Genomic DNA, 25,884 nt, shown 5'->3' with positions numbered 1-25,884 from the left:
CCTTGCCGATAATCGGTCTATCCCTAGTTTAAACTCATTCACTCAGTTCTATATATGCAATTTCTGCATTGATTTAACAAAACTATTTTGATAATATACTGTATGTAACTAATAACAGTAATCAAAATGCCTAAATTTATTTCTTATCACCCTATAAGGTTTATGCCTTTTAGACTGTTCTTTTGATGCGAGCTTCTGCAGCTGGAAGCAGTCAGTGTCTGATAACATGGACTGGATACACTGGACAGGCTCAACACCTTCTCTTTTTACTGGACCTTCGTATGACCACACAACGGGATGTAAGCACTTCCTTCACTAATTTAGATCTAACTGAAGTCATTTTATTTTTATTTAATAATATTTAACTTACATAAAAACATAGAAAAGTTAGGGCAGCAAAAGACTGAGTAGTCCATAGAGTCTGCCAATTTTTTTTTTTTTTTTTTTTTTCCATCACCTTTTATGTCTGAGTATAAATCTATGTTTGTCCCAAGCATGTTTGAAGCCATTTACTGTTGACTGTCTCACTACCTCTGCTGGAAGTTTATTCCAAGCATCAATTACCCTTTCAGTAAAATAATACTTTCTAAAATTAGTTTAGAATTTTCTTCCAGTTAGTTTGAGGTCATGTCCCTGTGTTCTTAATTTTGGTTTCATATTGAAAAAAAAATGCCCTCCTGAACCTGATAATAATTTCCTATAATGAAATAAAAATCTTTAGTAAAAAAAAAATATATATATATCTATATGTATATATATATATATATATATATATATATATATATATATATATATATATATATATATATATATATATATATATCACAGCAGTAATTTGTAAATTAATAAATAGATTTTTGGGATTTTTCAGATGGGTACTACCTCTACATTGATGGGCGGTTTTCACATGAGGGAGACATTGCAAGAATGGAGAGTCCTGCCAATTGCTTCAGTGGAATGCATTGCTTGCAATTCTGGTATCACATGTATGGAGTTGCACAGTCCATGAAGCTAAGGGTGGCAGTATTAAGAGATGAAGGCTTGGAATATGTTACCAGTATAGAAGGAAATCAGGGGGACATGTGGCATAAAGAGAATATTTTCCTGCCTGACAGCCAAATTATCCAGGTAAGAAATTAAGTATTTTGTATGAAAGAACATGAGAGCCACCACCATTTTAACAGAAAATTGTATTGGCATCCTGTAATTCCTATGGTATAGTTCATTTTAAATCCAATCTATTTTAACAGATTTTTATTGAAGGTTTTAGAGGTGAAGACTTCCGTAGTGATGTTGCCATTGATGATATCTCTTTCTTCCCAGGATACTGTTCTGGTAAGTCATGTGATCCATTCATAGTTCACTGGCCTTTCCTTGAACTGTATCCTTAAATTATATTATATTATATTATTATTATTATTATAAAGTTTGAGCATCACTGCTCACATAATTCAAAACTTCATGAAGAAGACTGCTTGTATAGTTCAGCTTATTTAAATCAGGGGTTTACCATGATGCATTTTGTATTTTAGGTACACCCACTACCACAACCACTACAACATCAAAACCATCAGGTACATAGCTGTAATTTTCATAGTCAGCGTTATCCCTGTCTGGTACTGCTCACAGTAAATAGTAGTATGAAATAAATGTACATTATTTGACTCTAGATAGCAATTACAGAAGCCACTCCAACCTCTATTACTGAAAAATGATATCAGTCAGGAGTGAAATACACTGCTTCAAAAAATGAAACAAACAATTTTTAATCAGAGTATATCATCAAGTCAATTAAACTCTTGGGATATTGATCTCATCAGTTAAGAAGCAAAGGGGGTTGTTAATCAGTTTCAGCTACTTTGGTGTTAATGAAATTAACAACAGGTGCACTAGATGGGGAACAATGAGATGATCTCCAAAACAGGAGTAGTTTTACAGGTGGAGGCCACTGCCTTTTTTTTCCCTACTCATCTTTTCTGACTGTTTTTCACTAGTTTTGTATTTGTCTAGGGTCAATGTCACTATTGGTAGCATGAGGCGAGACTTGGACCCTATAGAGGTTGCACAGGCAGTCCAACTCCTCCAGGATCCATCAATATGTGTTATTGCCAGGCAGTTTGCTGTGTCTCCCAGAACAGTCTCAAGAACATGGAGGAGATTCCAGGAGAAACATAGTTACTCTAGGAGAGCTGGGCAGGGCTGTAGAAGGTCCTCCTTAACCCATCAGCAGGGCCAGTATCTGCTCCTTTGTGCAAAGAGGAACAGGATGAGCATTGCCAGAGGTCTACAAAATGACCTCCAGCAGACCACTGGTGTGAATCTTTCTAACCAAACAATCAGAAACAGACTTAATGAGGGTGGCCTGGGATCCCAGTGTCCTCTAGTGGGCCCTGTGCTCACTGCCCAGCACTGTGGAGCTTGAATGGCATTTGCCATCAAACACCAGAATTGGCAGGCCTGCCACTGGGACCCCCTTGGGTTTTCACAGGTTGATCCTGAGCACAAGTGACAGACATGAACGTGTCTGGAGAAGCCTTGGAGAATGTTATGCTGCCTGTATCATCATTCGGCATGACATGTTTGGTGGTGGGTCAGTGATGGTCTGGCGAGGCATATCCATGGAGGGACACACAGACCTCTACAGGCCAAGACAATGGCACCCTGACTGCCATTAGGTATTGGGATGAAATCCTGAGGCCCATTGTCAGACCCTATGCTAGTGCAGTGGGTCCTAGATTCCTCCTGGTGCACAAAAATGCCTAGCCTCATGTGGTGACAGTAGGCAGCCAGTTCCTGGAGGATGAAGGAATTGATACCATTGAATGGCCCCTATGACCTGAACTGAATACAATAGATTGTTTTAGTCCATCCAAAATTGCCAAGTTGCACCTCAGTCTGTTCAGGAGCTCAGTGAAGCCCTGATCCAGATATCTGTCGTCTCATTAGGAGTATGCCCCGAAAATTATCAGACAAGCATACAAGCACATGGGGGCCATACAAACTACTGAGTACCATTTTGAGTTGCTTCAATGAAATTTCAGCAAAATGGACTAGTCTGCTTCATCATTTATTCACTTTGATTTCCGGGTATCTTTGAATTTAGCCCTTTCCATCAAACGATGTGGCATCCTTTCATTCCTAACACACTACCCAGTCCAAATCAGTATACTGTAGATGTCCAGCATGATGTTTTTCCCCATTGAGATCTGCTGTGTTTTCAAAGTGCTACCTTGCAGTGTATATCTGAATGTGAATATTGTACCTAATTACATCAGAATTTTGTTTTAAATTCTGAAGTAGGCTTGAGAGTTTTTTTTTTTTTATATATATATAATATCAGGACATTTACAATCCTTTGTGAACAGAAAAAATATTTACAGCAAAAATATTATCCACTTCTTTTATGTACCCATACTTAAAGTATCTCACAAAAGTGGGTACACCCCTCATGAAATTTTGTAAATATTTTATTATATCTTTTCATGTGACAACACTGAAGAAAATTGGATTGTTGTCTTACCGTAAAATACTTTTCTTTGAAGTTCATTGATGGATGCAGTCTCTGTTCTTCATAACAGTAGGGTTATACTGCCCCCTACAGGAGTAGGACACTAGGCAGAAAAAAGTTCTGGCTACGCCTACGGGGTATATCCCTCCTCTCTGCTATAGGATGTCAGTTTTGTAACAAAGCAGTGTCAGAGAAAACAATACCAACCCAACTCAAATAGAGGGGCGGGTACTGCGTTCGTCAATAAACTTCAGAGAAAAGGATTTTACGGTAAGACAAAAAATCCAATTTTCTCTATCGTTCATTGACGGACGCAGTCTCTGTTCGTCATAACAGTAGGGATGTCCCAAAGCAATGCCATAAACCATGAGGGGTGGGAATAGCAGAAAATAAATAAATAAATAAAATAAAAAAAAAAAAATTCCCCAAGGCTGAACCACAGCCAACCAGGCTACATAGGACTCATCAGAACAACAAGATGAGACCCACCTGAAAACAACATTAAACCCCCTTAAATGGCAGCCTGCAAAACTTTGCAGCCAAAAGGGGCATCTGCAGATGCCAGCACATCCACCTTATAAAACTTTGTGAAGGTATGAACAGACGGCCAGGTAGCCACCTTGCAAACCTGAAGCACAGATGCCTGATGGGGAAAAGCTCAAGAAGCACTAAGCACTCGAGTAGAATGCTCCTTAACAGGGAAAGGAGGAACCTGACCCTTAATTGAATAAACCTGCACAACCGTCTGTCTGATCCATCTGGAAATAGTCGCAGCTTACTCAGGCAGCTCTTTCTTTGGTTCATCCGTGAGAACAAAGAGCGAATCTGACTTTCCAAAAGACTCAGTAGTAGCCAAGTACACCCTGATTGCCCAAACCACATCCAAAGTATGCAGTGCAAATTCCTTAGGATGTTTAGGCTTAGGACACAAGGAGGGTAACACAATGTCCTCATTTAAATGGAAACTGGAAACCACCTTCGGAAGGAAGGATGGATCTGGACGAAGCACCACTTTATCCCTGTGAACCACCAGATAGGGAGAACGACAGGACAACGCCGCCAGTTCCAGACACCCTGCGCCCAGAAGTAATAGCTACCAAGAAGGCCACTTTCTGAGATAAGGTAAGCAAGGGAGGTTTCTAGAGAACCGACAGCACCAAATTAAGATCCCAAGGTGGCAACGGAGGTTGCACAGGAGGAGCCAAGTGTCCCATCCCTTGGATAAAGCTATGCACTAGGTAATTGCCAAGGCCGAAACTTGACCTTTGATAGTACTCAAAGCCAATTTTTGATCAACTCATTGAAGGAAAGCGAAGATCCCAGCCACTGAGTAAGAGCGAGGAGGAACCCCAAGAGACTCACACCACGCAATATACGACTTCCACGTACAATGATAGATCTTTCTAGAAGTCGCTTTTCTCACTTTAAGCAGAGTGGGAATTACTGCAGCAGACAACCCCCTGTCCTTCAGCACCTGGCTTTCAACAGCCAAGCCATCAAATCCAGCGACTGTTAAGCAGAATGGAAGATTGTTCCTTGAGACAGCAGATCCTCCCTGAGAGGAAGTCTCCAAGGAACGTCTGCGACTAGCCTGACCAAGTCTGCTTACCAAGCTCGGTGAGGCCAGTTCGAAGCCACAAGGATGACCGGAATCCCTTCCTCCTCAATCCTGCAAAGAAGTTTTGGCAGCAACTTGAGCGGAGGAAAGGCATACATCAGCTGATACTGACACCACGGAGCCACCAGCCCGTCTTTTGGCGTCTGCCAGAGGGTCCCGAGAACGAGCCACAAACCTCTGCACTTTCCTGTTGATCCGAGAGGCCAACAGATCTACATCTGGAGTACCCCAACGAAGGCACAGCTTCTGGAAAACCTCCGATGGAGAGACTATTCTCCTGGAGTCAAGGTCTGCCGACTGAGGTAATCTGCCTGCCAATTTTCCACTCCTGGAATGTGAACAGCGGAGAGAGCCAGAACAAAGCTTTCTGCCCACCGAAGGATGCCTGCTACCTCCAAGGCCACAAGGACACGTCTGGTGCCCTCTTGGTGATTGATATAAGCCATGGCACTGTCCAATATATGGGAAGGAAGGATTTTCCTTGTTTGAGCCACCATAACAGGGACCCCCTGGTCACCTGGTTCAGTTGGATCTGGTTGTCCAAGGTACTTGGATCTTTGTTCCATTTGAGAAGGATTTCCTTCTGGAGGATTCTCATGTGAAATTGAGCGAAAGGCACTGCCTCGAAGGAGGACACCATCAGTCCCAGAACTCTCATACAAGTCCAAAGGGATGACCATTTGCTGGACAGCATTAGCTGAATCACAGTCTGGTGTTTTTGAAGTCTGTCCAGAGGTAGAAACACCCAGGCTGAGGATGAGTCCAAAGTCAGATCCAGATAATCCAGTCTTATGGAAGGAACCAGGGATGACTTCTGAAGGTTCAGAATCCACCCAAACTCCTCCAGAGTTCTTGTGGTGACCTCTAAGTTTCTCACCAGCGCCGTGGGAGACTCAGCATGGAGAACCAGATCGTCCAGGTAACTCAGAATTGATATCCCCCTCTAGCGTAACAACATCAGGACTGGAACCAACACCTTTTTGAAAAGCCATGGAGCCGATGCAAGACCAAAGGGTAATGCCACAAACTTATAGTGATCCTCTCCCATGGCAAAACGCAGAATCCGCTGATGTCCTGCCTATATTGGGATGTGAAGGTAAGCATCTTTGATGTCTATGGAGGACAGGAAATCCCCCTGATGTAGGGAAGCCACCATCGTGTGAATGGATTCCATCTTGAATTTCTGAACTCGCACAAAGCAATTCAGTGCCTTTAGGTCCAGGATTGGACGCACCTTGCCTTCCTTCCTGGGGACCGTAAACAGGTTTGAGTAAAAGCCCTGAAAATATTCTGAAGATGGAACCGCAACAATTACTCCTTGTTGTAACAGGTCCTGTACCACCCCAAAGAGAGCCAGCAAGTGATCCGGGTACAGCTGCACATTGGAAGGGAAGAACCTGACCAGAAGGACCGATCGAAATTTGATCTTGTAACGGGACCTGAATGACCTCGTGAACCCACTTGTCTTGTATCCGGGATAACCACCGGTCCGGAAACCGGCAAAGACATCCCCCCACCCCAGATACAAAGTGAGGGCGCACCTTCAGGCCAAAGGGGGTCTTATCCACAATTCTGGAGAAACCGACTTCTGTTTTCCAGACCAGGGTCACTTGGAGCCCCCCGAGGTGGCCTTGAAAGACTTTGATCCCTTATCATTTGACCCTGAGGGACGAAAAAACGTTTTATGTGCTGAAAACCCTTGTTAGACTTAGGGAGAAAGGTACTCTTACCCCCTGTAAGACCTTTGATAATGTCATCAAGGGTAGCCCCACACAGATGATCACCTTGAAAAGGTAGATCAGACAAGGCCTTCTTTGAGGTCTGATCTGCAGACCACCATTTTAACCAAAGTATACGCCGGATGACCACAGCCGAAACTGACAGTCGGGCCAATAGTTGAGCCGCATCAATCGAGGCATCGCAAAGAAATTGCAGCCCCTGAATCATCTGGTCCATCAGTTTCGCAAAGGCAAAGGGAAGTTGTACACCATCCAGGTCATGGCATAGTAACTTAGCCCATTCAGTCAAAGTTTGTGACACAAGCGCAATAGTAAACACTGGTCTTAGCGCAGACCCCACCAGGGAGTACATACTGCGGGCCACAGATTCAGCCTTTCTATCTGCTGGATCCTTAAAGGACAGGGAATCCTCCACTGGAAACATGGTAGCTTTCTTCAGTCTGGAGACCAGAGGGTCCACCATAGGTGGCACAGTCCACTTTTGAATAAGAGACTCTTCAAAGGGGTAGCGCCTAGTAATACGCTTAGGGACCCTAGGGGGACACTTGGGGTGGTCCCACTCTTTTTTTACCATATTGTCAAAATACGTGGGAAAATGAAAAACCTTTGCCGCTCTAGATGGCTTGTGAGTGCCAAAAGTCACCTGCGCATCAGTCGCAGTTGCAGCTGCGTCCTCCATACAGAATCTCACACACAGAAACAACTTGTGCGTCCACCAGCGCCTTTTCTTGTGCGGTGGCGGAGATGAAAGTATCATCCTCACTATCAGATGAGACAGGGTGCAAGGTAGTAGACCCAGCAGGGAGACCCACGTCTGCGGTGGCTGAATCAGAATCAAAATCTGACACATCGGAAGAGGCAGGGGTAGGCTAGGGGTGTCTTTTAGCACTTCACCCCGGGACACAAAGGATTCCAAGACCGCTGACAGTGCATCCATGGATGGCTGGGATCCAGAGGGCCCTGCGCCCTCCAAGAGAGGGTCAGGTGGGGAAACGTGTTCCACAGAGTCCATGTCACAGCAGGGGAGCTCTGCAGAAGATTTTTTAAAAATGTCCCACCACGCTATAGCACCCCAAAAAGGTTAGGCACAGCACTGAAGACCCCCAGCAGAGAGAGAGACCCTCCACACTTATCACCCACACCAGAGATGCACCAGGAAGGCCCAGGATGTCTGTACAGCATGAGTCTGCAGCGATCAGAGATTGGGAAGAAACCTGAGTGTCAGCACTAGGTAAAAGGAGGAGCTCCACCGCCTAAAAAACGCCTCTAGTGACTTTAAAAACATCGCCGCCAGTGATATTCAAAGGGAATCCACGTCAAAATTGCGGCCGGGTGTACCAATATGGCCACCGATCTTTCTCAGCACATGGGCTATAAGAAAATGGTGGCCCCATGTGGCCTGCGGAGCTTCTGGGGACCCTTGAGGGGACCCCCAGCCTCCTGGATGGGATCGACAGGATGGAGGCTCTGGTAGTGACAGGTAAGTCCCCCCCGCACGATCGATCATCCAGTCACGGGCGCCTTATTTGGTGGTCCACAGAAATAAAGTGGTACTCCAACCTAATCCGTCTTTCCTCCCTAAGGTGGTGTCAGATTTTCATCTCAATGAAGACATCGTGTTACCTTCGTTATGTCCTAAGCCTAAGCATTCTAACGAATTTACCTTGCACTCTTTGGATGTGGTTTGATAAGAGTTTATCTGACGGTAACTGAGTCTTTTCGGAAATTGGACTCTCTCTTTGTCCTTACTGATGGACCTCGGAAAGGTTTAGCTGCGTCTGCTGCGACCTTTTCCAGATGGATCAGGCAGACGTTTGTTCAGGCTTATGAACTCAAGGGTCAGGTTCCTCCTTTCCCTTTGAAGGCGCATTCTACTAGAGCGCTGAGTAACTCTTGGGCTTTTTTGCCATCAGACCTCTGTAGTGCAAGTTTGTAAGGCGGTGACTTGGTCGTCTGTGCACACTTTTACACAATTCTAAAAGGTAGATTTGTTTGCATCTTAAGATGCCTCTTTTGGCAGCAAGGTTTTGCAGGCTGTTGATTTGTAAGAGAATGTTTTGTTTCTCTTAGGAGTTTTTTTTTCGCCTGGGTGAGCTCCTGTTGTTTTGGTTGAGCTTCTTTTCCCAGTTGGCTAAGTTTAGCCTTTGGAGTTTACATTACTCTCTGGTTGCGTTCTTCCCACCCCTCATGCCTACACTGCTTTGGGACGTTCCAATGGCTAATGAAGATGGAGGCTGCGTCTGTCAATGGACGATTGAGAAAACTGGATTTTTGTAAGAACTTACCGTAAAATCAGTTTCTCTGAAGTCCATTGACAGATGCAGCACCCGCCCCTCTGATATGGGGATGTTTTTTTGTGTCTCTTCTTCACTGCTTACAAAAAAAACTGGTTTGCTGCAGCAGGTGGTGTGTGGGTTATGCCTATGGGGACAGCCACGTGGGCCTGGAGAATTAATTTTTTCCTGCCTAGAACTACTCCTGCAGGGGGCAGCAAACCCAATGGCTAATGAAGATGGAGGCTGCGTCTGTCAATCTACTTCAGAGAAACAGATTTTAAGGTAAGTTCTTACAAAAAATCTAGTTTTTTAAATATAGATTTTGGTATAACTACTGAAGAATATGATAATATATATATCAGCGTTAATTAATTAAAATTGAAGGAGGTCCGGTCGCTAAAATTTTCATTGGGCCGAGGTCCGAATCTCAAGTCTGTGCACATTTTATGTTAGGGGCACTCTGAAGGGCAGAACAAAATGTGCCCACCAGCCTGACCCTTAGCATAAAATATGCCCATCAGCGTGCCCCTTAGCATAACATTTGCCCATCAGCGTGACCCTTAACATAAAATAAGGGGCACGCTGATGGGCATATTTTATGTTAAGGGTCACGCTGATGGGCACATTTTATGTTAGGGGCACCCTGATGGGTACATTTTATGATGGTGGGATCGCTGATGGGCAAAACAAAACGTGTAAATCAGCATTGCTCTTAACCACCTTGGCGGTAATCCCGAGCGTGACTCGGGTGGATTTTTCATTGCAGGAGCGGTAACCCCGAGTCACACTCGGGGTGGATGTGCAGAGAGCGCAGCGGTGTTCTCTTACCTTCTCCTGGCGATCCAGCGATGATCTCTCATTGCTGAGATTGCCAGCCGAGAGTCCCGCCGCTCCTCCGTCCTCCGTCAGTCTGATCACTTCCTAGTTCCGTTCCCTGCAGCAGCAATGCTGCATGGGAGCGGAACTAGGGAGGGAAATTCAAAAAAAAAAAAAAAGCACAAAACACAAAACACATTTTATATATATACCGGTGTATATATATATATATATATATATATATGCATATATATATATATATATATATATATATGTATATATATATATATATATATATATATATGCATATATATATATATATATATATATATATATATATGTATATATATATATATGCACACACACACATATATATATATATATAAAATTATATTATTGATTCAATTATAATTCATGCGTTATATTATATATATATATATATATATATATATATATATATATATATATATATATATATATATATATATATATATATATGTGTGTGTGTGTATATATATATATATATATATATATATATATATATATACACACACACACATATATCTATATATAATATATAATGCATGAATTATAATCTAATCAATAATATAATTTTATTATACATATTATATATTAAATAATAAAATAATATTATTGATTCGATTATAATTCACGCGTTTGTGTTTCAAATTTATCACATCTGGGATGTCTACTAGACTCTTGTTTTGGTCAGGTTTAAGTCAGTAATTACTAAGAATTGTAGGCCTATAATACATAATGCCAAATTTCCATGAAAACAATTGTACCGCTTTTGGTATGTAATTCCTGACATAATCATACCGCCAGGGAGGTTAACATAAAATATGCCCATTAGAGTGCCCCTTAACATAAAAAATGCCCATCAGTGTGCCCCATAGCATAAATATGTCCATCAGTGTGTACCACAGCATACATATGCACATCAGCATGCCCCTTAACATAAAATATGCCCATCAGAGTGCCCCTTAACATAAAATATTCCCATCAGCGTGACCATTAACATAAAATAAGGGGCAAGCTGATGGGCATATTTTATGTTAGGGGGCACGCTGATGGGCATATTTTATGTTAGGGGGCACGCTGATGGGCACATTTTATGTTAGGGAGCACGCTGATGGGCAAAACAAAATGTGTAAATCAGCGTTGCGCTCAACATAAAATATGCCCATTAGCGTGCCCCTTAACATAAAATATGCCCATCACCGTGACCCTTAACATAAAATATTCCCATCAGCGTGCCCCTTAACATAAAACATGCCCATCAGAGTGCCCCTTAACATAAAATATGCCCATCAGCGTGTCCCTTACCATAAAATATGCCCATTAGCGTGTCCCTTAGCATAAAATAAGGGGCACGCTGATGGGCACATTTTATGTCAAGGGAGCACTCTGATGGGCACATTTTGTTTCTTTTATGGGGCACTCTAATGAGCACAACAAAATATGCCAGACTGCACACTTGGTAAAGCTTGAGAGGTTTTTTTTTAAATTGAGCTATTCTTCCCTAAAAATGTGCTCCACATACCTGGAGCCAGGAGCTGAGCCAAAAGCCGCGAACAGGGGGGGCGGGGCATGCACATAGTGTCACGCCCTAGTTCGCTGCCCGGCTGAGAGGGAGCCGCAGTCAGGAGCAGGGGGTGGGGCGCGCGAGTGACGTAACGCCCCTAATCACAGCCCGAAAAGGACACCGCAATGTCCATCAGTCACGAGCAGGGGGCGTGGCGCGTGCGTGACGTCACGCCCCTACTCGCGGCTCGCGGCCCTACAGGACACCGGCTGCGAGTGAGGCGGGAGCCGCAAGCGGTCTGGGCGGAAGCATCGTGCGGGCCGCCAATGGACTGCGGGCCGCCATTTAGTGACTGCTGATATATATAAACATTTGGGTAACGCTACTGTCTTGATTAAATTTATTCTTGCTGCCACTGCCACTACCACTGAAGTGGTAACTTTGACCATTTTCTCAACTTGCATTTAATTTGTTCCAATAAGGGATTTCCATTCATTGCTAATGCTTCCTCTGGATTCAATGCACTTTGAATACCCAAGTATTTGAATGAACTCACTATTTTCAACAAGGGAAATTGTTCCTCATTCCTCTGTGTATCGTGTCTAAATGGCATTAAAACAGATTTCTGCCAAAAGATTTTTAATCCTGAATACTTCCCAAACATATTTATTAGTTTCATTGCTTCCGTTAAGGAGTTTTGTGTGTCTCCCATATACAGTATTATATCATCTGCATAGAGACCAATGACCTCCTTCCTATTTCCCATTACTATTCCTTTATAATAATCTGATTTTCTAAACCTCAAAGCAAGCGTCTCTACTGCTATAGCAAATAGATGGGGGATAGAGGACATCCCTGTTCATCAAAAGAGTTCAACCACTTCAATACCGGACACTTTTCCCCCTTCCCGCCCAGGCCGATTTATAGCTTTTAGCACTGTTGCATTTTAAATGACAATTGCGCGGTCATGCAACACTGTACCTAAATTTATGTCATTTTATTCCCACAAATAGAGCTTTCTTTTGGTGGTATTTGATCACTGCAAGGTTTTTTCTTTTTTGCTAAACAAATAAAAAAATACAGAAAAGTTTGAAAAAAAAAAAATGTTTTTTTGTTGATGTTATAAAATTTTGTAAATAGATACGTTTTTTCCTGCACTGATGAGCACTGATGAGGCCGCACTGACAGGCACTGATGAGGAGGCACTGATGGGGTGGCACTGATGAGGTGGCACTGATGTGGTGGCACTAATATGCGTCACTGATATGCAGCACTGATATGCAGCACTGATATGCAGCACTGATAGGCACTGATATGTGGCACTGATAGGTTGCACTGATATGCAGCATTTGTGGGCACTGATAGGCGGCACTGATTGGCACTGATAGGTGGCACTGATGGGCTCTGATAGGCGGCACTTATTGGCACTGATGGGTAGCACTGATGGGCACTGATTGGCACCGATAGGCGGCACTGGTGGGCAATAATGGGCACTAGTTGGTGGCACTGATAGATGGCAATGATGGTCACTGGTGGGCAGCACTGATGGGGAGGGCACTGGCGGTCAGCACTGTTGAGGAGGGCACTGGCGGGCTCCCTGAGCCCTGATTGCCATCCCTGGTGGCCATGGTGGGCATCCCTGGGGTCATGGGTGGCCATCCCTGGGGTCATGGGTGGGCATCCCTGGTGGTTCTAGTGGCACCCCCCAAAGGGTCTGCACTGGTAATCAATGCTCTGATTACCAGTGCAGACCCCCCCCCCCTTTGTCAGGAGAGTGCAGATCGGCTCTCCTCTACTCATGCCTGTCAGGCACGAACTGAGGAAAGCCGATCAACAGCACTTCCTTTTTACTATGTGACCAGCTGTGATTGGACACGTCAGTAGGCTCTTTACCGAGATCTGAGATGCGGTGTGTCAGAGTGACACGCCGCAGCACCGATGGGTGCGCAGAGCACATTATCCTGCCGCTGTCATATGACGTCCAGTCAGGATAATGTAACCACCTTCCCACCGTTATTTGCCTATAGGGCGGGCGGGAAGTGGTTAAAAAGATTGACCATAGATTATGGTTATCCATTTTCTAAATCTTTCTCCAAAACCAAACTGTTCCAGTGATTTCTGTAAATACAGCTATTCAATAGAGTCAAATGCTCTGGTCATATCCAAAGATGCCAGGACACTCAACTCTGGTATGTATTCCTTCATTTGTGCCATCAGTTGTGTTCTTCTTATATTAATTGACGTTGATTTTTCCGGCATAAAGCCAGTCTGATCACTAAGAATAATTGATAAAATTATGTTATTAAGCCTTCCCGCTAAGATCTTCCCCAGTATTTTATAATCACTGTTAAGATTGGTCTATACGAGGCACATTCACTTAGATCTTTATCTGGTTTTGGAATAAGCACCACCAGAGCCTCATACATAGATTCTGGCAAAGATCCCCGCATGAAAGCTTCTGTTTACATTCTAGTTAGAACTTGCGCTAGGATATCTATGTATCGACTATATACCTCCAGCAGAATTCCATCAGGGCCAGCTGATTTCCTTGATGCTAATAAACTTACAGCTTGCCGCACTTCCTCTTCTGCAATCTCCTTATCCATCATACTTGTTCTTCCATCAACTTAGGATATTCTATTGCATTCATATATTGCTCCATCTCCTTATCTGTGCAAGTTAGCCTTGTCCTATACATAGAAACATAATATTCATGGAAGCATTTAATTATCTCATCTATCGCATACACCAGCTCACCCGTTCTATTTCTAACTTTAGGTAATGCCATTGTTGTTGATTGTTGTTTATTCATGTGTGCTAATAATTTACTCGATTGATTCCCGTGTTCATCATTCAGCTGATTTCAGGAAAAAAAAAATATTTTAGCAGTAACTTGTATCTTATACAGCTGTATACATTTTTCCCACCTTTCTTTTTTATTCCTTGGATTCCCTATATATTATGTCTCCACTTGCATACACGTTTGAGCTAGTTCTTCCTCTTCTTGCCTATTTGTTTTCTTAACCAATAGGCAATAAGATCTTCTTGTAGATCTCAAAGCTCCCCCCCTCGCCTTGAGTGCATCCCAACAATTACCATGCATTGGTAAATCTCAATGGGCTTCCAGGAACATTCTCAGCTGGTTCAGTATTCGATCGTTAATCCTTATTTGCTATCTATAATAATAAAATCCAAGTGTCTCTGCGTCCAGTGTCTCTGTGTCCGTGGTATTGCGCTACTGCGCATGTGCCCCACGGACAGCCTTTGGGAGCGCAGAGACTTTGCCCGCCCTACTTTAGTCTGTTAGGGCAGGACTTCCCAAACTGTGGGTCTGAGTGAATAGCCGGCAGTCACTGCTGCCAGCCCATAACAACTGCCTTTTCAAATTACGGTGATGAATTCTGTCATGAACAATAAAAGCCATTTAAATGTTGTATTCAATGTACTTCATAATGCACATATATATTAAAGACTTTGCATTTCATTCTGCACAATATATATATATATTAGAAACAAATAAATACAGCATTGCACTTCAGCATGTGATCAGCTCTGCAGTTCTGTGGGTAATTTGCATTACTCTGACCGCATCATTAAAGGGGGACTCTGCCCAGGGGCACTTTAACCGGGGCTCATACAGGGTAACTCTGACCCGGACACATAAAGGGACACTGATGTAAGGAGGCACTCTGATGGGGACACTGATGTAAGGAGGCACTCTGATGGGGACACTAATGTAAGGGAGCACTCCGATGGGGACACTGATGTAAGGAGGCACTCCGATGGGGACACTGATGTAAGGGAGCACTCCGATGGGGACACTGATGTAAGGGAGCACTCTGATGGGGACACTGATGTAAGGAGGCACTCCGATGGGGACACTGATGTAAGGAGGCACTCCGATGGGGACACTGATGTAAGGGAGCACTCTGATGGGGACACTGATGTAAGGGAGCACTCCGATGGGGACACTGATGTAAGGGAGCACTTTCCAGTGGGGACACTGATGTAAGGGAGCACTCCCCAGTGGGGAAACTGATGTAAGGAGGCACTCCGATGGGGGCACTGATGTAAGGAGGCACTCCGATGGGGACACTAATGTAAGGGAGCACTCCGATGGGGACACTAATGTAAGGGAGCACTCCGATGGGGACACTAATGTAAGGGAGCACTCCGATGGGGACACTGATGTAAGGAGGCACTCCGATGGGGACACTGATGTAAGGAGGCACTACGATAGGGACACTGATGTAAGGAGGAACTCCGATGGGGACACTGATGTAAGGAAGCACTCCGATGGGGACACTGATGTAAGGAGGCACTCCGATGGGGACACTGATGTAAGGAGGCACTCCGATGGGACACTGATGTAAGGGAGCACTCCAATGGGGACACTAGATTGGATTGCTAGATTGCTAGAGCAACAGGGACACAGGTCGGACAAGGAGGCTGATGAGGGAGAGACTTAAAGATATTAAAAGGACATTGTTGAGGAAACTTATACTTGGAATTGCATGAGGAAACTTATACTTGGCAAACCCTTTGACTGTAATTATTGGGGTGAAAAAAGCGAATAGAGCCATGATTAATTTTTAAAGGAAAAAAGCTGTTGCTGTCAGGAAAAGGATCATTTAAACCGAGGAAAAAACCTGTCACACTCAGCAAAGCAAATCTGCGACTGTAGAAACGCTGTTAAAGGGACATTGCCTGATTGAAATCTACCACTGTAAGTGCATTACTGTAAAAAAAAAAAAAAACGCAGAACATAGACACGCTATTAAAGGGACATTTATAAGCAAATTGACTTTAGTAGCAAAGTACGCCTTACTGGAACAAGTCTGTTTTTACAAATGTTTGACCACATATATCTAGCGCCCGTTAATTTAACGGGCTTAATGTCTAGTAACCAATAAGGGTGTATCTTCCTCCTGGTAGTCTTCCACCTAAGCCTACAGCCAGTTTAAATTAACAGTGGGGAATGATCTGACACTCCTCTGTTAAGGTGTGTAATTGACTGCACCAATGGTAATGTCCTATCGTTACCCAGTGCCAGATCTATTCAGGAAAGTGACCCTTTCCCCATAGATGCACACAAGTGTACTCTATTATCTGGGTTTCTAGCACGCCATAGATCTATCCACCCCACCTCCTCTACTAACTTCCCAAATATACTTACTCCTACTTTTTTCTTCTGCTGAGTTATTCCATGTTTACCTTTTACCAGGTCTAACCACATATTAAAATTTTCCATACATATAGCATAAGCATCTGGAAATTGTGTCATAATCATTACTGAGTCTTTTACCACTCGCAAGGTTTCCGGTGGAGGATTATAGATACCCATTATCACGAAAGGTATTGAGTACAGTTTAGCAATCACAAATACATATTCACCTTCTGGGTCACATTTAACCAATGCTACTGACCGATGCACCATCAGCAATATTCCCCTTGAATATGATGTGTGATAGGAGTGGCTAGACCACTGTATCCATGTTTTTTTAAAGTCACTCATTTGTTCTTTAGTCATATGTGTTTCCTGTAGACATATTATATTATTTTTGCCTGCACCCTACGTATGGTTGAATATACTTGGACCCTCTTTAGCCTTGTCCCCATTACCCTTACATTCCATGACAGAAAGGTACATTTCTCATCAGTATTCACCATTTCTTATTAACACCTATTACAAATCTATATATTTGAAAATGTATTTCCATCTACTTACAGTAATATACACACATATATATATATATATATATATATATATATATATATATATATATATATATATATATATATATATATCTTTCTACAAGAGTCATAATAATGTTATAAAACCAACCTTCTTCACTACATATCTTTTCCATCCATACCCATACTTAAGTCTTACAGCCATTCCATTCCATTCCCTCAAATTACAATGAGGCATTGTCATACTGTCTCTATAACTAGCAGGATGGAAATATGTTGTGATGTAGCCTTTACAATATTGCAGACCCATTACTTAATAAAAAAAAAAAAAAATGCAAAAGAAAAAGGAGTGATCAAATAAGTCATAAAAACAAAGATAGAGAGTGGCAGAGAAATCAAAATACTTTCAGAACTAGGAGTAATTAAGTATATTTTCTATATCACTCTCCTACCTCTACCACCGCATTTACTCCCTTCTTTTCCACCCCTCACAGACATAGTTAATTATTTATTTATTCCCAGCTACCTTAGGAGGGGCAAATAGGAAGGAAAGGGAAAAGGGAAGAAGTAAAGAAAGAAAGGGAGAAAAAAAAAAAAACTAAACTCCAATTATTTTCCGTTATGCTACAATCCTTTTTTTTTTTTTTTTTTTTTTTTCAATAAAGTGCTTTATTGAAGTTAATTGAAAATACAATGAAAACAGTTATTGGTTTAACAAGTAAAGCGCAGTGTAACAATAATGAGATACATCTAGTAGTCATTGAACATACATCAGGCAAACAAATGTGCAACCAATTAGACTTAGATGTAAATCAGCGAAAACATGTTCCAAACAAGGGGGTATGGACCAGTGTCCACACCAAGGGCCTGCGGCCCATAGAAGAGTGAATAGAAAAAGAAAGAAAGGAAAGAAATAAGGTAAGAAATATAGAGGGGGAGGGAGGAGGGGGGGAGGGGGTGTAGGTCACATAAAAAATTAGGGAAATGGTCTCAAGACATATTAGTCATATCTGACTGACTAGAGATTGGCCGACTACCGGGTGATAAATTTAGTGTAATTGGAGGACAAAGTGAACATAGTCCAAGGTCTCCAAAGTTCGTGAAAGGTTAAGCTGTTTTCCTTCTTAATAGCAACGATTTCTTCCATTTCAAAGAGCATTTTAACTTTGTTTGCCCAGTCTTTAGTTGATGGGGTGTATTGAGAGTCCCAAAAAAGAGGTATGACGGCCTTTGTCGCATTCAACAAGTGTCTAACTAAGGAGTTCTTGTAATTCTTGTAAGAGAGAGTGTTTACGTGTAGCAGGCAAGTTGCAGCATCTAACACCATAGATGTGTCTGTTATCATTTTTATCAGATGAACAATCTGTTTCCAGAATGTGTGTATTTTTGTGCATGACCACCAAATATGAACAAAAGTCCCTTTTTCTTTTAGGCACCTCCAGCATTTGTCAGAACTCTGCGGGGACCATGTCTTTATTTTGACTGGTGTCAAATACCACTGTGTCATAATTTTGAACGAGGTCTCTTGAATCTTAGTGCTTAGAGAGCATTTGTGCGTGAACACACAGGCTTTCTCCCAAGTCTTTTCTGTAAAGGAGCAATTTAAATCTCTCTCCCAAACTTTTTTATAGTCATCTATCGCTTGGTTAGGGGCTTGGGAGATCCATTTATAAGCTTGTGATGTGGTTTTACTGCAAGATTTACGGTCCCCGCAAATTTTCTCGAAAGCAGTTATTGGCCTAGAAAAAAGGAACTTGCGCTTGTGATTCTGAACAAAGTTATGCAATTGTATATAATTCCAATGGGAAATTGTGTAGCCCTGAGGTTTAATTTCGTTAAATTCTTTCATAGATAACAATCTCGAGTTTAACAAGCAGTCTTTCACTCTCAATGGAGCATTCCTCTGTTGTGAGTCTACCAGGGGTGGTTTAAAGTCCATTCCCGGTGGGAAATCCGGGTTTCCAGTAATTGGTGTCATGGGACCAGGACTGGTGATCAATTGGTATTCTGATGCTACTTTAATAAAAATCGATAATGTGGCTGAAATCAGGGGGTGATTCCTGACATCGGGCGGATAATTAGAGGGATCTGTCCAAATTAAATGGTGCACTGGGTATCTTGAAAGGCCTATCTCGAGTTAAACCCAGTCTTTGTGATGGGAGTGGCAATGCCAGTCAACTACCCTGGTTATATGTGATGCCTGGTGATATTTAATGAAATCGGGCAACCCCATTCCTCCTTTAATTTTAGGTAACTGCAAGAATTTCAGCTTAATTCTGGGTTTCCTAAGAGCCCAGACAAATTGTCTCTGTACAGAGAGAAGGTTGCGAAAGAAGGCAGTAGGTATTTTAATCGGGAGTGCGTGAAATAAATAGAGAAGCCTAGGTAGAATGACCATTTTCAGGATCGCTGCTCTTCCAAACCAAGAGAAATGCTTATTATTCCAGTTACGTAGGTCCTTCTTTATGTTTCTTAGAAGAGGGATAAAATTCGCCTCGAAAAGATCTTCGATTTTGGGAGTTAACTGTATTCCTAGGTATGTGAGTGATTTAGTTTCCCATTTATAGGGGCAATTGCGTTGGGTCAAATCCTTTATGCCTGGGGATAGGGAAACATCAAGCGCTTCTGATTTTGAATGATTTATCTTAAAATTAGATAAATATCTAAAAGTCTGAAATTTCAAATTTAGATTCGGTATGGAGATGTGTGGTTGGGTGATGTAAAATAATAAATCATCTGCGTAGGCAGATATCTTAAAATCTCTGTTCCCAATCTGGAAGCCATGAATCGCCGGATCTGTGTTGACATGCCTTATTAGTGGTTCTAGTGCCAAAATAAAGAGTATTGGCGAGAGGGGACATCCCTGTCTAGTGCCATTTCTCAGATGAAGGGGTGTGGAGAGAGTATTGTTAACTTTCACCTTGGCAATGGGATCCTCGTAAAGAGCTCCGATCCATCCCATCATGTTGGAGCCTAACCCCAAGTGATGACAAGTGGCCTGAAGATAATCCCAGGCCACCCTGTCAAAGGCCTTTTCGGCATCTGTTGACAGAATCAATCCTTCCAATCTATGTTTGCGAGCTTCATGAATCAAATTTAGTGATTTTATAATGTTGTCTCTGGCTTCTCGACCTGGCATAAAGCCCACTTGTTCTGGTCCAATTACTAGGTGCAGCAGAGGTCTGAGCCTGTTCGCTAAAATCTTGGCAAGCAACTTGACGTCCAGATTGAGAAGAGAGATGGGTCTATAGTTTGCACATAAAGTTGGGTCCTTATCTTTCTTGGGGATCACTGTAATATGCGCCGTAAGGAATTCAGGGGATGGTTTGTCATTTTTGGAGAGGGTGTTCAAGGCTTTTGTTAAAGGGTTAATCAAAATTGCTTCAAAAGTCTTGAAATATTGCGAGGTCAGTCCATCAGGACCTGGACTTTTGCCGCTTTTCATGGAGCTAATAGCCTGTTGCACCTCTTCAATGGAAATATCTTTTTCAAGGTTAATAATGTCTGTTTCTGATAAATTTGGGAGACCACTCTGTTTAATATATTGGTTAATGAGTAAGGGTCTTGATCCCTGCATGTCAGCAGGACGTGTTTGTGGAGGTAGATTATATAGATTCTCATAGAAGGTGCGGAAAGATTCCGCAATGAACCTAGAGTCATGTATTTTATTGTTCCGCTTGTCTCTCAGGCACGAGATGTGGGACGCAGATTGCAAATCTTTGAGGGCTCTGGCAAGAAACTTGCCCCCCTTATCCCCATGCTCATAGTAAATTGCCCTATTGAAGTATAAGGCTCTTTTGGTTTTGTTATTGAGAATATCTGTCAACTCTTTTCTTGTGTCTGTCAACTCCTGCATGAGAGATTTAGCTAGTGAAATTTTGTGTTGGGCTTCTAGACTTGAGATTTTGGCTATGAGGTTGTTTATTTGTTTCTCTTTATCTTTTTTCTTCCTAGCTCCGTATTTAATAAACTCTCCCCTTATAACACTTTTATGTGCTTCCCATATAGTTATTGGTGAGACATCTTGTGTGGAATTTTCTTTAAAGTAATTCTTAATGGATTCGGAAATTTTCTCCTTAATTATTGGGTCAATTAAAAGTGAGGGGTTTAATCTCCAATTAAATGTTGGTTTACTAATTTTGTCAGTTGCTAACGTAATCGAGACAGGGGCGTGATCAGATAGGGCAGCGACACCAATCCTGGCATCTAATAGGTCTGGGAGATCTCTTTGTGAGACAAAGAGGAGATCAATCCTCGCGTATTTATTGTGTGGTGCGGAAAAGTGTGTGAAATCTTTTTCTGAGGGATGTAGAGAGCGCCAAGTATCCACAAGGGTCAATGATCTCAGTAGGGTCTTAATTTTTTTGATCTTCCCATATGTCAAACTCGATTTGCCCGTGGAGGAGTCCTGAAGTGGGTCCAATGGGATATTAAAGTCCCCCCCCAGGACAATGCACCCCACAGCAAAATGTTTTAAGTCATCAATAAGCTTAGTACAGAAAGATACGTGTGCTTTATTTGGAAAGTAGGCGTTGGCTAAGGTCAATGGGCGTCCATTTAGAGAGCCGGCTAGAAAGATATATCTACCCTCTGGATCAGCATAATGTTTATCTACAGTAAAAGGTGCATTTTTACTAATCAAAATGGCGACTCCCTTTGTTTTTGCATGTGGATTTGAAGCAGTGTAAATCGTATTAAAGTGTCTGTCTGTTAGTTTTGGTGTTTCGTTCCCTTTAAAATGTGTTTCCTGTATGAAAACAAATAGTGCTTTACTTTTTTTAAGTTCGTTTAGCAATTTCCTTCTTTTTTCGGGTATGTTGAGTCCATTTGCATTATGTGATACTATCGTGGGTTGTTTCCCCAAGTGTGAGAAGGCCATCTTTTGCAAGATTTGTAAGGGTGAGGAGGGAGGGGGAAATAGGTGTAGGGAAGGAAAGAATAAAAGTAAAGAGAGAAAGATGGGAAATGGAGATAAGACAAAGTCAGTACCGGTTGACTAGGGAATTATTCTCCTCGTCAACTAATGTAATAGGCTGCAAATTCTGAGAAAATGTAGGAGGTATCAACTACAGTAGCAGCCTTTTGGGTAAAGTGGAAGGAGCGCAGGTGAGCGTCACCTGTGATATCCGAGGTTCCTGACAATCCTAATCTCTATGTCTTCATGTTCCAATAAGTTTAGCTATTTATCAATGCAAAAAAAAAAAAATCAATTGTGGAAAAACAAAGTGGAAAAAAAAAAAGAATATGTAACAGTGAAAAAAAAAACAAAAACAAAGAAGAAAAGCAAAAAACATGCTCCAACTAGGGATGAACGAACTTTTGAAAAGTTCGGTTCGTCCAGAACACCTGAACTTCCCGAAAGTTCGGCCCGGATTCCAGAACCCCATTGAAATCAATGGGACCCGTACTTCTGGAATCAAAAACACAATTTTGAAGCCCTAAACCCCAATAAATGCCCCTAAATAGTGCCTAGGGTTCTGGGTCATGCCCCAGGGACTATGAATCAGGCAAAAAAAAGTTCTTAAAAAAAATTGTCGTTTTTGAAGAGAGCCAATTATTGAAAAAAATTATTGAAAAAAAAAAAAGAGATTTCTTTGGATTTCGTGTCTGGGGGGTCTAAAAAGTGTACCTCTGAAGTTTGAGCTCTGTAGCATGTCCAGAACCAGAAAAAAACAGATCATTGTTCTTATAATTTTTCGTAGCGCAGGGATGGGGTTCTGCTCCTTTCACACCTGGGCGTTTTTGTTGCAGGCATTTATTGGGCATTTTTTGGGCGTCTTTGGAGGCAGGCATGACATCTGAACTTCTGTATAGGGGTATATATACACACACACATATATATACAGTGCCTTGCGAAAGTATTCGGCCCCCTTGAACTTTGCGACCTTTTGCCACATTTCAGGCTTCAAACATAAAGATATAAAACTGTAATTTTTTGTGAAGAATCAACAACAAGTGGGACACAATCATGAAGTGGAATGAAATTTATTGGATATTTCAAACTTTGTTAACAAATAAAAAACCGAAAAATTGGGCGTGCAAAATTATTCAGCCCCCTTAAGTTAATACTTTGTAGCGCCACCTTTTGCTGCGATTACAGCTGTAAGTCGCTTGGGGTATGTCTCTATCAGTTTTGCACATCGAGAGACTGAAATTTTTGCCCATTCCTCCTTGCAAAACAGCTCGAGCCCAGTGAGGTTGGATGGAGAGCGTTTGTGAACAGCAGTTTTCAGTTCTTTCCATAGATTCTCGATTGGATTCAGGTCTGGACTTTGACTTGGCCATTCTAACACCTGTATATGTTTATTTGTGAACCATTCCATTGTAGATTTTGCTTTGTTTTGGATCATTGTCTTGTTGGAAGACAAATCTCCGTCCCAGTCTCAGGTCTCTTGCAGACTCCATCAGGTTTTCTTCCAGAATGGTCCTGTATTTGGCTCCATCCATCTTCCCATCAATTTTAACCATCTTCCCTGTCCCTGGTGAAGAAAAGCAGGCCCAAACCATGATGCTGCCACCACTATGTTTGACAGTGGGGATGGTGTGTTCAGGGTGATGAGCTGTGTTGCTTTTACGCCAAACATAACGTTTTGCATTGTTGCCAAAAATTTCGATTTTGGTTTCATCTGACCAGAGCACCTTCTTCCACATGTTTGGTGTGTCTCCCAGGTGGCTTGTGGCAAACTTTAAACAACACTTTTTATGGATATCTTTACGAAATGGCTTTCTTCTTGCCACTCTTCCATAAAGGCCAGATTTGTGCAGTATACGACTGATTGTTGTCCTATGGACAGAGTCTCCCACCTCAGCTCTACAGTTCATCCAGAGTGATCATGGGCCTCTTGGCTGCATCTCTGATCAGTCTTCTCCTTGTATGAGTTGAAAGTTTAGAGGGACAGCCAGGTCTTCGTAGATTTGCAGTGGTTTGATACTCCTTCCATTTCAATATTATCACTTGCACAGTGCTCCTTGGGATGTTTAAAGCTTGGGAAATCATTTTGTATCCAAATCCGGCTTTAAACTTCTCCACAACAGTATCTCGGACCTGCCTGGTGTGTTCCTTGTTCTTCATGATGCTCTCTGCGCTTTAAACGGACCTCTGAGACTATCACAGTGCAGGTGCATTTATACGGAGACTTGATTACACACAGGTGGATTCTATTTATCATCATTAGTCATTTAGGTCAACATTGGATCATTCAGAGATCCTCACTGAACTTCTGGAGAGAGTTTGCTGTACTGAAAGTAAAGGGGCTGATTAATTTTGCACGCCCAATTTTTCAGTTTTTTATTTGTTAACAAAGTTTGAAATATCCAATAAATTTTGTTCCACTTCATGATTGTGTCCCACTTGTTGTTGATTCTTCACAAAAAATTACAGTTTTATATCTTTATGTTTGAAGCCTGAAATGAGGCAAACGGTTGCAAAGTTCAAGGGGGCCGAATACTTTCGCAAGGCACTGTATATATATATATATATATATATATATATATATATATACACATACACACATATAGGGGTATATACACACACACACACATATATATATATATATATATATACACACATATAGGTGTGAAAGGAGCGGAACCCCATCCCTGCGCTACTGAAAAAAAATGTCTTTGGATTTAGTATCTGGAGGGTATAAAAAGTGTACCTGTGAAGTTTCAGCTCTGTAGCATGTCCAGAACCATAAAAAAAAAAGATCGTTTGTATTTTGTCACTTATAGAACAGGTTAGTGGCTTCTCTCTTTTCACACCTTGCCGGTTTAGTAGCAGGCGTTTTTTTGGGCATTTTTTGGGGTCTTTTCAGGCAGGCAAAACATCTGAACTTGTGTATATGGGTATACAGGGAGTGCAGAATTATTAGGCAAATGAGTATTTTTGAGGATTAATTTTATTATTGAACAACAACCATGTTCTCAATGAACCCAAAAAACTCATTAATATCAAAGCTGACTATTTTTGGAAGTAGTTTTTAGTTTGTTTTTAGTTTTAGCTATTTTAGGGGGATATCTGTGTGTGCAGGTGACTATTACTGTGCATAATTATTAGGCAACTTAACAAAAATCAAATATACAGTATACCCATTTCAATTATTTTTTTTTACCAGTGAAACCAATATAACATCTCAACATTCACAAATATACATTTCTGACATTCAAAAACAAAACAAAAACAAATCAGTGACCAATATAGCCACCTTTCTTTGCAAGGACACTCAAAAGCCTGCCATCCATGGATTCTGTCAGTGTTTTGATCTGTTCACCATCAACATTGCGTGCAGCAGCAACCACAGCCTCCCAGACACTGTTCAGAGAGGTGTACTGTTTTCCCTCCTTGTAAATCTCACATTTGATGATGGACCACAGGTTCTCAATGGGGTTCAGATCAGGTGAACAAGGAGGCCATGTCATTAGCTTTTCTTCTTTTATACCCTTTCTTGCCAGCCACGCTGTGGAGTACTTGGACGCGTGTGATGGAGCATTGTCCTGCATGAAAATCATGTTTTTCTTGAAGGATGCAGACTTCTTCCTGTAACACTGCTTGAAGAAGGTGTCTTCCAGAAACTGGCAGTAGGACTGGGAGTTGAGCTTGACTCCATCCTCAACCCGAAAAGGCCCCACAAGCTCATCTTTGATGATACCAGCCCAAACCAGTACTCTACCTCCACCTTGCTGGCGTC

At 42.0% G+C, this 25,884-nt stretch overlaps 1 protein-coding gene across 1 annotated transcript in view; it reads left to right on the top strand.

Annotated features, from left to right (window-relative positions):
- Positions 1 to 207: 207 nt before the first annotated feature.
- LOC309550480 (MAM and LDL-receptor class A domain-containing protein 1-like) overlaps positions 208 to 25,884 on the top strand; it is a gene marked incomplete at its 3' end in the record, with an annotated part of 42,603 nt that continues 16,926 nt past the window's right edge. Inside the window, exons 1-4 of the mRNA XM_082250850.1 lie at positions 208 to 299; positions 872 to 1,128; positions 1,251 to 1,335; positions 1,533 to 1,574. Of these exons, the coding sequence (XP_082106976.1) occupies positions 227 to 299; positions 872 to 1,128; positions 1,251 to 1,335; positions 1,533 to 1,574 (457 nt within the window). The 5' untranslated portion in view covers positions 208 to 226. The remainder of the gene's footprint in view (positions 300 to 871; positions 1,129 to 1,250; positions 1,336 to 1,532; positions 1,575 to 25,884) is intronic.

The sequence above is a fragment of the Pelophylax lessonae genome (genome assembly GCF_965119305.1).
Source record: "Pelophylax lessonae genome assembly, chromosome: 3".
In the NCBI taxonomy this organism is placed as follows: domain Eukaryota; kingdom Metazoa; phylum Chordata; class Amphibia; order Anura; family Ranidae; genus Pelophylax; species Pelophylax lessonae.
Note: the sequence above shows the minus strand (reverse complement) of the source record. Positions and strands in the feature narration are given on the sequence as shown.